Here is a 14788-nt window from a genome sequence, read left to right as displayed (position 1 = left end):
CAAAAAGGAGCTCTGCTGCAAAAAGAAAGGGGGGCAGGTCCCAGAAATCCCTCCCCAGAACCCCCAGGCACAGGCCAGAGGCAGAAAGAGGGAGTGGTGGCAGAGAGGACACAGGAAGAAAAGAAAGAACAAAAGAATGGGCTGTAGGATGAAATAGAAAAACAAAATATCAACAACAAAACAAAAATACCAAAAGCAACAAACAAACAAACAAACAAAAAACCCCACTCAAACAAAAAACCTGGGATGAGAGGGATTGAAAAAGAACAGACACAGGGAACGGGACACAGGGATCCAGCGGGAAACAACAGCACGGGGATCAGCAGAGAGCCAAAGGGAATAAAAAAGGCACGCGAGTGAGGTGTGGAGAAGGACACAGAAAAAGGCAGACTACAGAACAGACAGCAAGGACAGAGGGATGCAGAGACAAAGAAGGAAACAAGGAGCCAGAGAGGAAAGGACCACACCAGGCGCCGGTGGGGGGAATACGGACAAGGTGCTTCTCCCTTCAGTCACTCCAGCAAGCACGGCTTCCCTGGAATTTCACATCTCTTCCAAGCACAACAAGTGAACAAATAGGTACTCCCAGCATCTTCTTCCTTTGTACTTTAGGCAGCACAGATCTGCCGGGAGAAACAGCAATTCAAGGGCAGATTTAAAAATGGAATTCCCACTTACCATCCTCTCCGCCTTTTCTCCGACTTAGCCCTGGGCTGGGAAACAAAAAGACAACAAACAAACGTTAAGGTGTCTTGAGAATGCCCAGGCCTGGGAGAAAGCCCTTCCCCCCACCCTCCTGGCCTTTTCGCACTCTGAGGAGCTGTGGAAATGCACAACCAGACCCGAGGCGGACAGCCTGGGATGTTTTCTGCACACCAAGCGCCACCACCCCCGAGCACTAGGAGCCTGAAGATGCTCTGAATTGCAATTCACAGCCTCAGTGAATTCTGCATGGGACAAACAAGTACTTGGTGCACAGAGGAAATACAAGTCACTATTTTCAATACTTAAAATATCCGGGGGAGCTACTGGCTGCTTACAGCAGCGAGATTCATATGGCCTCCCTTACTTACGGCTGTATCAGAAAAAGTGGTTTCAGGTTCCTTCTTTTTGGATCCGAACTCCAAACGCGAAATTTCTCACGACTGCTCCTGAGAGAGGCAATTGAAACTCCAGGAGCTCAGGAAAGCCACTCTCTCCCCTGAGTCATGTCTCACCTGCCCGAGCACCCGCAGTGCTTCTATAGCACCTCTCTCCCTGCTTTCCACGTTCATTTAATGTAAGAAGCTTGCAAGCTCTACCTCCAGCCCCAGCCGCATCTTCCCTGCGCCCCAGCACTGCCCCGCCTGCTCAGATGCTGCTCCGCTCTGCTGCGCTGCCCCTCGCCGTGGGGCCGAGGCGGGAGAAGCCGCAGGTTTTGTTTCCCGGGAAAGGCTCTGCCGGCCCCCGCAGCTCCTCCCCGGCTCCGTGTCCGCCTTCGCCCGACGCTGCCCCCGCCGGCACCACCACCCTCCCGAGGGGGTTCTCCCGGGACCTGCCGTTCTCCGCTCACCTTCAACCTCGCTGCAGCCACAGCAACTCCCGCCCTCCCCTCCACTGTCCCCTCGCCTGCCGCTGCCGCAGCCCGAGCCGCGCCTGGCGCTCCCGAGCCGCTCCCGCAGCCCCGGGCCGGCCCCGCCGGGCGCTCCCCGCGCTGCCGGCAGCGCCGCTCTCCGCCAGCAGGTGGCACCGGCGAGTCACCGAAAGTAGCCGCGCGTGCGTCTCCGCAGAGCCGGCGGCGCCGGGACCCCGCTCAGCCCTCGCATTGCCAGCGGGAAGATTTAGGGCATTGAGCGAGCAAATGCCACACCACAATAAATCATAAACAAGTTGCAAGACTTCTTCCAAGTTTCTCTCCAGCCATTCGTACATGGAAGTCCGTGACTTTCCTGCTTCCTTCTGGAAAAATGGAAGTATTCCTCAGTTGTGGAGTGGTTCCAGTCCAGTCCAAACACCTGACGAAAAACACATCTGGCTCCCTGGGTGTCAGGAAGAGCTTTTCTAAGTGAAAGAACTGAAAAATACTTGGTATAGTGCAAGGATTTTTGGTGTTTTTTTCCTGGAATAAGAACACAGGCAGACAGCTCGTCAGGACACACTGCACTCTCTTCTCCAAATACAATTCTGGGCTCCTTTGCAAACTGCCTCTGCCACGTGGTTTTCTCCAGGAGAAATCAAGGCATTTCTCCGGGCAATTTGGAGATCATGTTGAATGTAACAAATGAAAGAAAGTAAAGAAATATTCCAAATAAGAGCCTTTGGGGTCCTCTAGGCTGAATTTGGAAGGAGACATTCATTCCCTGCGCTGCAAATACACCACAACCTCCAACACGAAGCAAAGATGTCAAGTGAGGTCTGAAAGCATCAGTTTGACAAACCTCGTTGTTGCCATTCTATTTTTTTTTTTTTTTTTTTTTTTAGTGACTTTTGCAATCAAACTCTAAAGCTGACAAACCACAAATGTTCCCAGTGCCCTCCAGCCACTCTGGAACAAAATCATATTCCCAGCCAAACTGACAACAGACAGGTCGCAGGGGTCTCCTCTTCAGAAGCTCCTGGCCTGATACAATGACATATTACACACAGTAGAAGAAACTCCCTTTGTTTTTTTTTTATTTAGGCAGAACCTAGGGACAAGCACTATAGAAGTGGCATCCACCTATTTGCTACCACAATGGAGATGATGACTGTGTAATTTCTACACCACCTCTCAGCATCCAAGCTTTAGCTCTAGGCTGTCCAGGAGAAGAACCACATCTCTCCAATGGAAAGGACTTCTCACTTATTGAGTATGGAAATGGCTGAAGGTGGAATCTAGAAAAAGGATTTCACAAGAAAGATCTAAGGTGAAACGGTTCTCATCTTTGTCAAGTCCCATTAAAACCTCTAAGTGCTTGCATGTCTTTGTGTGCATTCACAAGTGAAGAGAAATCCAAACACTAGAGATCATTATCGGGAGCAGAAAGAAACCAAGGTACAGATCTTCATTAAGACACATAAGGTTAGTGCACGAGATACAAAGAAACAAAGTATTTATTGTTAAAAGCTGTTCTAGGAATCACTTGGCATCATACAATGGCTACGGTGGCTACAGACCAGAGAGAGTCTCTCTCTCTCTCTTCCCCCTATTCTTTATACACGTATTTGCTCACTCTCACAAACTCACTGATGTATTTTTTAAATGAAGTTCCTCTCTTCAGTGAGTTTGGAAAAGATGTTTATAATACAGGATCTGGCAGAACAGATACATTCTATTAAACAACAGAGCAGTTACAGAAAAGAGACTGCTTTCTTTAGTAAAAAAGAGCCTTCTTTCTCTCCTTATCTCTTCGTATTGCCATGAAAGAGTTCTCCACACAAAACCAGACCAACAACCCCCAAATACCCAATTAGCATTTTGGCAAAATTAGGAGCCCTAGGATATGCACCAATATTGATTTATACACTAATATTTTCACTTGGCTTCCACGGGATAAGTTCTAAACAATGTGGTGTAAAAAACCTGCCAGCTGAGACAATGTCTGCACTACAGCTGCCAACCCTGCTGTGCTGAACAAGTGAATCCCTGCTGGTAACAGTGAAAATGCTTCGATAGTGCGTCTCAAAGTTACTTACAAAACTTTTGGTTCTGTCCTTGCCTCCCACTTCCCAGGCTACACACTGACTGTGACTGTCTCTCCCAAAAGCTCTCTGTGTCTGCACACACACACGAGCACACAGAATGCACAGACTCACGTGGGCTGTGCTATTTCCAAGAGTGCTTTGTGCATTATCTTGTGCTGCGTCTTACTGCTGCTTCAGTGGCACTCTGCTCCCTTTTTTAATTTCCTTTCCCACTGTTGTATTCTTCTCTTTATTCCTCAACCAAACATTTTCTTCCCCTTCAATCTCTAAGAAACATTTAATCTGATTCCTGCCCCATGGCCAACAACCCAGCAGACTAAATAAAACTGTTTCTAACCTGCCGTGTTAACACTCTTGCTCCAAGATACATTTCCCTACTACTGGTACTCCAGAACTCTGTTGAATCCGTTCCTAGTTTGATGCCCTATTTTCTAACAATCTATATTATCATCTATACATGAACTACTTCTATGCACAGAATGTTTTTTTACAGTATGCATAGATCTGTATTGTACTGTGGCAACTGAAGACCCCGAAACATCTTGTCATCTTTTATACACACAAAAAGACAACCATCCTGAACTTAAAATGAATTCCTCATTCACAGTCTGTCATAATTATCTGACTGTTTGGTGCCGCTACCTTTCATTTTCAATGCTGAAGCAACACTTGGTCTAGTTGCTTCCAGTATTGCTCCATTATTTCTCTTCAAATAAAATTTTTGTTTTGCACACAAGCTCTTAGCTGTACCTGTGGAACAAAGGACAAAATTTTTCTCTGTCTGTCTTCAGTAAAACACCCAAACAGTTCCTGAACACAGGAAAAAGGCATCAGAATCTCAAACCCCAGTTTAACCAAAGGAAAGACACCTGACAGCTATTCCCAAGACTCACAGGTAGTGACCAGGTTTTTTTTATAGACAGTGAAATATTTAGATTCTGGACTGCCATTCTCCAGTGCCATCTTCAGTGGCTGATTCATGCACACACCCCTTTCAGTGTAACACTGCCGCTTGACAGAGTTTCAGCTTTCAGTGACACAGTTGTGAACACTGGCACCAACACCACATTAGTTTTGTTAATTTGCTCTGAAAGAGACTTGGAACCAGATCCATCCAATTAATTATTCAGAGGCTCTAAAACCAGGCTGGACTCCAGTATCCTGTCAGCTGTGGCAAATGACTGGTATTACTCTCAAATATTGGCTACTTCAGCAGGAAGGTTCTCAAAACCCAGAATTCCCTGGCAGACATTCTGCAGGCATCTATCTCAGTCCTTCTCATATCTTTGCCTATCTTTCTCTGCATTTCTAATTCCTGCAGACTGAGCACAGCCCCTGAATGTAGCTGCTCTGTTTGCCACATACAGACAAGAGTTTTATACACCGAGCAGCATGCACACAATGGACACAGCAGCATAACAGATACAGAAGCACAGTCACAGATGGCCCCCACTGTTTTTTACTCATAATGCTTGCCTGTTGTCTAATTAGCAGAGTCCTAAATGAAGTAACATTTCTAGTCAATCACTGTGGCAGCCTCACAACCCCTAAGTATAACCAGTTTAAGACTGCATGATTTCACATTTTACTGTGGAAAGAGGTTTTAACACAAAAGGGAAAAAATTCCAAATCAAGCCATTCCAAATAGAAGGCCTCAGACAATGAGGGACTGTCATACTTTTTCTCACACCAACAGGTTTTGTGTGAGAGTACTGCCATCACATAAATTCAATCAAAAGTAAATTTTCCAAGACATCTCTGAACACAAATGATGGACTAAAAGCTATGGCACTATTAATGTGAAAACAAAGATATTAAATGCAGGGGTAAAGATTGAACAGAAGAAACTTTTAAGTTAAAACTAAGAGAGAAATTGGCAAAGACAGCAGAAAACGCAATACTAGAGAAAAAACCACATTTATTCAGAAGAGCTGCCTTCTTTCCATACCACATGTGAATTTGATTCTCTTTCCAAGGAAGTGAAAGGAGGTGAAAAAGAGTAACTTAGAAGAGGGTTTTGAGTGCCACATCGAATGGACAGTTATACTTTGGCAGCTGTTTTTTGGACTAGAAATCCTTTAATTACAACTCATCTGTGCACTACAAAAAATGAGGAGGGGAAGGATTTGAGGAAGATGTCCCTGCTTCCAAGTAATTGTTCCATAAATTCCCATTGTCTGAATTTGTTGTACATTTACAAAGAAGATGATTTCCAAGGGATATGTTCTCTGTGCTATTTAAGGCTGATAGCGCTTTATAACTCAACAGCATCCGAAATAACCAGCACGTATCATGTATGGGAGAGCTAAATAATTCATAGCAAGAGGCAGTTCACCGATGATCAAAATGTGAGACCAATCCAGGGACTCTGTTAACCTCTTGAAGTAAAGGAAAAACTACCATGTGACATGAAGTTAAGCTTCTTGGATTCTACACCAAGAATCAGGAAGTCCTTTTCAGTGATGAACCTTACAGTCACACACAGAAACATTAAAATAATCTGGTATTTTACATATGTACTTATTGTTAATATCTGTTGTGTTAAAGGCAGGCATCAGCAAAGCACCATTACATTATTTTAGCTTTCTCAGAATGCCTCATTTGTTGCTAATACCACTGATATTAAGGATGCATAAGAAACTCTTATCCCAGGAATGATTCTCTTTGTCTCAGTACAGTGTATGGGTCATACCCATCTAGTGATATGTGATTCACTTTACCTTTCACTGCCGGGGCAAGGGGAAGAGAAATTATTTGCATCTGCAGAAAAGATGGCCTGACTATATGTCTTCTCCTCCAGACTGGCTCTGCATTCCAGGATGCAAATGCTCCCAGTTTGTTCTTTCAGACAGTGAGACAGCTTCTTGCACTGGTCCAGCTGAAACAAAAACTCTCTTCAGGAATACAAAGCATTCCACAGCTATAAGAAAAACAATCTTGTCTAATTCCAGGTCAGTTACTGTTTGAGACTCTTGTGTACCACAGGGTAAGGACTGTGTTTATTTCTCTAAATCTGTAGTCTCCTATAACACCCATCTCAACCTCCCCCATCGGTGCCACCCATGATTCTAAGCATAGCCATTAGGATTTGCTGTGTAGTGTCTAACTTTGCACTAAAACATAACGATGTGCGTTGATGAGTGAACCTTTAGTCTTCTTTCACACTGACACTTTTATGATGCTGTCTCTGGCTTGGAATGGTTTGAGACACCTGTCCTGGGCAAGATTTTCAAGGGTCACTCTAAAGCTGGTGTTCTGACTGGTGTGTTGATGGCACGCTCTCATCCAGTCAGGAAGCAGGTCCATGTGTAACAGTGAGCTAAGTAACACTGAGAAGTCCACTGGTTTGGTGGTCACGATGCCAAAAGAATCTTGTGAGCAGTGCTTATGTGTTACGCACTCCCAAAGATTGTTCCAATTCCTGTCGGCGCTGCTGGATCTGAAAGAAAAAGACACACTGTACAGTTTAGCAGATTAAATTGCTCAGTGGCAGGAGATGCATTTTTAAGGCAGCAGTGTGGATATTTCTTTCATACCTTGCAGTAGAAGTATCTGCTCACAGCTTCTTGAGACCATGGCTCGTGATAAAATTCGGCTCTGCGTTCTTCCTCTGGGTTTCCAACCACATCAGTCATCACCTGTGACAAAAATAAAACCATTTTTCACCAAAGCTCTTCTACCACATAGAGAAACTTTCAGATTTACCCAGAGTGAAAATTTATCTACATTACACATAAAAATGGTCAGAACTGTTCTCAAAGCCCAAAGCTAATGGACAATGTGTGCTTACTGCCAAAACAGGATCATGGAATGAGCAAATGGTTTGTGTTGAAAGGGACCTTTACGCTCATCTCATTCCACCCCCTGCCATGGGCAGGGACATTTTCCACTATATCGGGTGCTCCAAGCCCTATCCAATCTGCCTCCAGGGATAGGACAGCAGGGGGGTGGAACCATTCTTATGTCTTCAGCATCAAAGAATCACAGGTAAATATAGTTATTGGTATATTTTGCAAAGCAGTGTTGTGGAATCACAACGCTGATGCCAGCAGGGCAGAACATTAATAGAAAAGGCTCTTATGGGGTGACTTGTCAGTCAGGGAAAACTCTGAACAACTATTCCATGTGTAAAGCTAGTGAAGCTCCACAATACCTTTTTAAGTTCCTCAAGTCAAAGTCTGCTTTATTTAAACATGCTTTTAGATGCCTGTCCCCTTTGAATACAATATAAATAATAATAACCATAATCTCAACAGTAGATTTTTGGAAGACTATTCAGCTAACAATAGGCATTTATGTAAGAAAGACACAATAATTTTATTAAAATAATTTCATGGATTCAATAATACAACTGATTTTGAGGCATGTCAGTTAAAGAGAGAAAATATGAAACTTTATGAGGACCAAATTATTAATTTTTGCTGGCAGACAACTGAACGTCTTTACATTCCATTTCTTGCATATCTCAAAGATAAGCTCAAGGACTTGCACATCTCAAAGATAACCTGATAAGATTAAATTATGAACAAACACCCAAATTGTGTTCTCATACTACAGGATGCTCCTGCTGAGTTTGACACAGCTTTGAATTTATAGAATACATGAACAAAGCCCTGCATTTCAAGCTTGCTGTCCGGCCACAAATAAACCTACCACTCCCATGAAAAACCACTGTTCCACTGGAACTGGAATACAACCTAAACTATCTTTCCTGCATACTGTCTACTCTGGGATTTCATTAGTCCACTCGTTGTCTGTCTTCCACCACTTATCCATCCCAAATGTTTGGCTATACACTCTGTGTACATTTAGATAAAATTCTTCCTTTCTGGTTCCACTATTCATTCTTTTTCAAATCTTAGCTCACCTTAAGATCCCTGCTTTGGGACCGGAGAAGGTCTTGGATGTATCCTTTGGGATCCTTGGAGAAACTCAGCATAAAATCACGTTGTATTTTTAGCTGATTTATGGACTCAATTGTCTCATGAATCTGACAGAAAAGAAACAAACCGGATATTCCTTAATTTCTCTCACGCTCCAGTGCTCATCAGGTCAGCTCTGTTACCATCTTAGTACACCTGGTAATTTACAATTCTACACCACAGACTGATGCAGCCCTTCCTAGGGCTTTTTCAATTCAGAAAGCAGCAACTTAACTGCAATCCTGCCACTAACTTTTGGTTTCACTTGTACTTCTGCAATGCAAGTGTGTCCAGGATTCTCCTTCACTTCCTGCACTGAACTCCTGCATGGCATGCAGAGCTAAGCCACGTTACTGCACAATGTAATAACTTCTTGTGTAGAATCACTCTGCCTGCCAAGACTGGCATCTTTGAGGAAAGGTGCTGCATAAATACGCAGTTAAGCAGTGCCCAGTGCAAGAAAGCCGTTATTCCCCTGGTTACTATCATCATCACATCTTCAACATCCTACTGTAATGTTTAAAAACCCTAGCTATTCCTGATCAAGTCCATGTCAAATGAATAGCCATGACTTCTAGACTTTTTCTTAAGAGAAAGCCCGTGAAAGTCACGATGGCTGCAAAAAGAAGAGTGTGAACAATGAGAAATCATGAGTAAATGATTTTGGATGAAATGAAAGGTTTATAGAAAATTAATCATATCTTTAGAAATATTAACTAGCAGGGAAGACTGGAGTCAAGGTCCTGTAATGGATAATATCATCAAATATGAACAGGAGGAGGACAGTTCATGAATCATTTGCACATAGACACAAAAGCAAACATTTGCTACCCTGTTCTTCTAATGTTCTAGCTTGAAATAGTAAACCTATCTTGTTTAGTTTCATGTATTCATCTCTTTTGCCAAAACAGCCAAGATGACAAGCACATGGGAGAAAATAATCGTTCCCTGATCTGGTTATGCCACAATGCCACTAGTGTAGGTACTACATGGTACATTAAGAGAAGAGAGCTGTTGTCAACTTAAAATCATTCCTTCTTTGGCAAAATACTCTAGCTGTGCTCAGTGAACTCCACTGGCGTGCGCCGAATTCCCAGGAGGAGACTCCATGGCAGCAGCACAGCAATGCAATGCACAGAGGGTAACAGGAGCAGCCCATGTCTACTCACCCTGAAGTGACTTCAGTAACTTCACTGATCACAGCTTGCCCTGTGCTGCAGCAAATATTCAAAAAGGAGTAGACACAGACAGGAGAGAAGGTGAGCGGGACTGGAAGCAGAATAACCCTAAGCATGATGCTTGCGAGCTTACATGGGCTGGGAACTGACTGACTGAGCGGCTGAGAAGGACTGGCCTTAAGAGTCTGACAGCAAAGACACTGCAACAGTTACCAGAATCCATTGCATTGCTGCCACCCAGACCCTGTTTAAAACTGCATGAAGACCAGAGTTTAACATATTTGTTTGTATTAGCAGTAAACAAAGAGAACCTGGGCCTTGTTCTGAGAAGGTATTTTTGTTTATCCCTTACTGATCCAAATCAGCCATTGATACATGCCAGAACTGGCTAACAGCCCCTAGGACACGAACCCCTAAAACAGCCTGTAAAACCCACTACTGCCTTAAGACAGTTATTATTATTTGAAGTGCACATGATCCTCTTCCACTGACACTTAAAACTGCCCAAGCGCTCCAAGTGATTTTCCTGCCATGCATGTTCCATGTTTCCACCTAATGCAGAGAGCCATTCTGCAGTTAGTACAAAACCCACACCTGACTATGAGATTCTCCTAGCTTTGGCTTTGCAATTTAGCAAGATATCATGACCTCTCAATAAAAAGTTAGTCATACAGTTCTGGTGGTTTTCAAGTGTCAGGGGACTCGGTACACTACCTGTGAAACTCCATCACCTCAACAACCACGTCAGGCCTAGGATCAAATCCTAAATGGGAATGCCTTTCACGCTGATGTACTCCCACTGCATTTGACTGATTCATCCCTTGAAAGCACATGCCCTTAACAAGTCCCCGTCTCACAACATTACTGTCTTTGACACATGACACAAAACACATGTGAAGCTACACAATGAGTACATGTACCATGGGATACTTCACTCTTGGGCTAATACCTTGTTATCCAATGCTGTTATCTCCTGTTGGTTAGCTGTTGAGAGAAGAAAACTACTCATCTGGCCCTTTAATGGGTCTTCAACTTCTACATCTATGTCATAACAAGCCGTCTTCTTCTGATCGTTGGGGTCAACACTATAGGGAGTACAACACAAGATCATGAGAACTGCCATAATAAATCAGAATGAATTTCCATCCAGCCCAGAATTCACTCTACAATAAAGCCTGTTGCAGATGCTGTGAAAAAGTTTAAGAACAGGGTATCTTTATATATTTTCATATTCTAGTATATTTTCTCATCTTTTGTCAGTCAGATTTCAAAGACTTTTGAGCTAGAGCTTTTGCCCAGATCATCAAATTTAATTTCTAACATCCTCCTGAGACTTGTTACACTAAATACCAGTATCATTCTTTGGCTTGTCCTGGCCTAAATTTATATTTAGCTTGCCAGTGTTTAGACTTAACACTTACTTTATTGTTAGACTAAAGTTTCTTAACAAGAAAACAGTCTTCAGTATTTGGTAAATCAGACTTCAATCACTGTCACTTGTAATATAAAAATCCTGGCTTCTCAACCCTATCTGTAAAATGTGTGGGTTATGTGCATCTTCAGTAGGTACTAAAAAAAAAAAAATTGCTCAGGATGTAATTGAGCTTGACAGACTTGGGGGAGTGGAAGAACTTCCAGAGACGGAATTGCACTAGTAGAGCTGTAAGCAGGTGGAGGAAGGTGATCCTTCTCTATTCTCAAGTCCAGTAAGGACACACCTCTAGTACTGTGTTCAGTGCTGGGCTTCCCAGTGCAAGAGATATGGAGCTCCTGGAGGGAATTTTGAAAAGGTCCATGAAGATGATTAAGACATCAGATAATCTCACAGCTGAGGAAAGGCTGAGTGGTCTGGGACTATTCAGCCTAGAAAACAGAAGGCTGGTGGGGAGGGAACTTACCAAAACTTGAAGGGAGGGTTTAAAGAAGATAGAGCCAGGACCTTTTCAGTGGCGCCCAGTGACAGGACAAGAGGCAGTTGGCTCAAACTGAAGCACAGGAGGCTCCATCTGAACACCAGGAAATGCATTTTTACTGTAAGGGTGACCAAGCAATAGCACAAGTTGCAGAAAGACCCTCAAAGCCCATGTGCTGTTACCCCAGCCCGGAGTCTCCCATGTTGGAGACACTCCAAAGCCATCTGGACATGGCTGTGGCCAACCTGCTACAGGTGGCTCTTCTTGAGCAGGGAAGGGCATTTGACCAGATGACTTCCAGAGGCCCCTTCCAACCTCAAACATTCTGAGAATCTGTGATGCTGTGAGGAAGCCTGCAAGAAGATGAGCAGCAGAAGGAAAGCTAAGGGAAAACTCAGGTCTGGGTCCGGCTCTGCCACTCGTGTCAAAAGCCACAGAGAAGGCTCCACGTTGTCTTTGGCTCCATTGCTCCTGGCTGAGTCCTGTCCTCAGGCCTCCCAGGGTCCTGAGCCCAAGTCAGTGAGGGCAGCAGGGCTGGACAGAGGGACCCTGAGGGGCCCCAGAAACACAATGGCACTTCAGCATGGTAAAGGTCAGCACAGGAAAAGCTCTGCTCCTGGGATAGAATGACATCATGCAGGGGGACAGGTTGGCAGGAGAGGACTCGGGGGCCCTGATGGACAGACAACAAGTGCAAGAGCAGTCTGTGGGGTAGGGCAGCCACAGCAAAGGTCAGCTGCAAAAGGGGCTGTATTAGCGCAGGTGCTGCCACAAGCCAGCAAAGAGGCTCCTCCTTGCTACGCCACGCCGGTGAAACTGGATCTGGACTGGTGGGCACAGGACCACAAAGATGGGACACTCTGGAGCGAGGCCCACAGAGGCACAGTAGGATGCTGGGGGCTGGAGCAGAGACCTGCCGAGAGAAGCTGCTAGAGCTTCTCCAGCCTGGAGAACAAAAGGGAAAAGGAGATTCCCTGGGAGCATGGGACATATGGACTGGTGAAGCACAGACAGGGCCAGCCTCCCCTTGGAGGTGCATGACATTAGGGTGAGAGGCAACAGAAACTCACTGCAGCATGGGCAATTCACTCCCTAAAAGGAATTGGTTTGTAAAAAGTCATGATGGTAGTCAAAAAGGGGGAAGCCAGAGATAACCTGTTTGTATGAAAAGAATATTGGAGAGCTATGCTTTGCAGTCTGCTTGTATTCTTTAACAGAGTGGAAGACGTCTCGCTCCTTTGCAGAAATGGAAATCCCACAGAGGCTCTTCTTTGTGCCTCTGATTTCAGTTGCGTCAACTGCAATTAGAAGTGCAACTCAAGAAAATCTCCACTTCTACTTTGAGGTCAGGTGAGATTTGACTTCTACCAGTTTTAAATTTGATGCATTCAGTATTGTGGGAATCAGAAACCATTACAGAATCTGTATTTTTAATTGCATTCTGCAGGTTTGAATCTACCTGGTATTTAAAATATTTGTCAAGATCAGAGTTTTTGTTCATCTCTATGTCCATTTCAGTGCATTGCATTGCTTCTTCCTTCTTTTCAAAGGTGCCTAGAGAGTGATGCTACAATACTATTATAATTTCTAGAATTAGTTTAGAATACTTCACATTTTCCTCTCTGTGCATATCCTCCAAAACTAGAATGAATAATTGTGATCTACTTGATATTCCTGTAAAAGGCAGGCCTGAGGATTTATCTGAATTAAGAGCACATATATTTACAATCACTAGTAATGAAAAATTCCCCGTAGTAGTGTGCTGGTTTTGGCTGGGATAGAGTTAATTTTCTCCATAGTAGCTGGTATGAGGCTGTGTTGTGAATTTGTGCTGGTATCCTGGGGTGACGATATGTTTGTTGCTTGTATCCCCAGTTGCCCGTTCTGTTTACACTGGATATGAAGTTCTGCACCTTTAAGACTGGTTCCAAGAGCAAATGGAACCAGAGAGAAGTGCAGAGTTTGTTTGCAGTGAAACAGCATTTGTTCCCAAACTGTGTTGTCTGCAGCACGGAGAGCAGAAGAGAGCTCTCATTTGCTTTTTACTTTTTTTTTTTTTTAGCTAGCTGAGGCAGAGAAATTCCCTGGACTGTGGCTTTTTCTTTTTCTTGGAACTGTTCAAGCCTGCTCTGGACTGAAAACCCAGAAAAAGACCGGGAGCTCACATCTGTGGCTCACCAGGGTCTGGGATGTGGCATTTTTCAGAGCAAGTAGGACTGATAAGTGAGTGAGTGAGCCAAGCTACACCCCACAAGGACTTTCTGAATTTGCCCTCTCTTTAGAATTGAGAGAGGCTTTATTGTTTAATATTATTTTTTTCTCCTTTTTTTTATGCTTGTGAATACTTTGCTTGTTAAATAAACAGGTTTTTTCACTTTTCCCTAAGGAAATCTTTTCCTGAACCAATTAGGGGAAGGGCCGCTTGAATTTGCTTTTCAGGTGGGACACCATTCAGAGGTTTCATCCCAAAATTTGCCCTAAACCAGAACAGCTGGAAACAGTTGGTCACACAGAGATGTTTTCATTATTGCTGATCATTGCTAACAGTGTGTTGATACCTTTTAAGCTCCTCACACTGCCCACCAGCGAGGAGGCTGGGGGTGGACAAAGGAGCCAGGAAGCAACACAGCTGGGACAGCTGACCCCAACTGACCAAAGGGATATTCTAAACCATGTGGCACCAGAGTGAGCAGGAAACTGGGGCAGGTGTTCACTGCTCAGGGTCTGCTGGGCATCAGTCAGTTGGTGCTGTGCAATAGTTTTCATCTGTATTCCTTGTAGTGTTGGATTTTGTTCATCACCATCACCATCACACCATCATCGTCATCATCACCATTTGTTATATACTGTATTTCTCACCCTGTAACCTTTTCAACGCTTCCCCCTGCCCTGCTGGAGAGAGAATGAGCAGATGGGGAGTGTGAGCTGAAGACTGGATTACACCAGGACAGGCAGTTGGCATATTGTTTTAGTGGCTGACTACGTTCACTCCAAAAAACTGAATGCAGGGCAACAGGACAGAGCACGTGTGAGACCCTGTTTTAAGTTCAGTTGGACCAGGCCCTTAAGTATCCTGGATAGACTTTGAACCTGATTTCAGTTTGGATGGGGG

At 44.1% G+C, this 14788-nt stretch overlaps 1 protein-coding gene across 6 annotated transcripts in view; it reads right to left on the bottom strand.

Moving 5' to 3' along the window:
* Nucleotides 1–3054: 3054 nt before the first annotated feature.
* Nucleotides 3055–14788, bottom strand: part of SMARCD3 (SWI/SNF related, matrix associated, actin dependent regulator of chromatin, subfamily d, member 3) — a 78059-nt gene continuing 66325 nt past the window's right edge. For all 6 annotated transcript variants that reach the window (XM_015617505.3, XM_015617504.3, XM_033519902.1 and 3 more), the window contains 4 exons: nucleotides 10713–10848; nucleotides 8531–8653; nucleotides 7200–7301; nucleotides 3055–7102 (listed from right to left, as the gene is read on the bottom strand). In XM_015617505.3, coding sequence (XP_015472991.1) covers nucleotides 7049–7102; nucleotides 7200–7301; nucleotides 8531–8653; nucleotides 10713–10848 — 415 coding nt within the window. In that variant the 3' untranslated portion in view covers nucleotides 3055–7048. The remainder of the gene's footprint in view (nucleotides 7103–7199; nucleotides 7302–8530; nucleotides 8654–10712; nucleotides 10849–14788) is intronic.

This window comes from Parus major, chromosome 2 (assembly GCF_001522545.3).
Source record: "Parus major isolate Abel chromosome 2, Parus_major1.1, whole genome shotgun sequence".
Lineage (NCBI taxonomy): Eukaryota > Metazoa > Chordata > Aves > Passeriformes > Paridae > Parus > Parus major.
The sequence above is the reverse complement of the archived record's forward strand: the minus strand, read 5'-3'. Positions and strand labels throughout refer to the sequence as shown.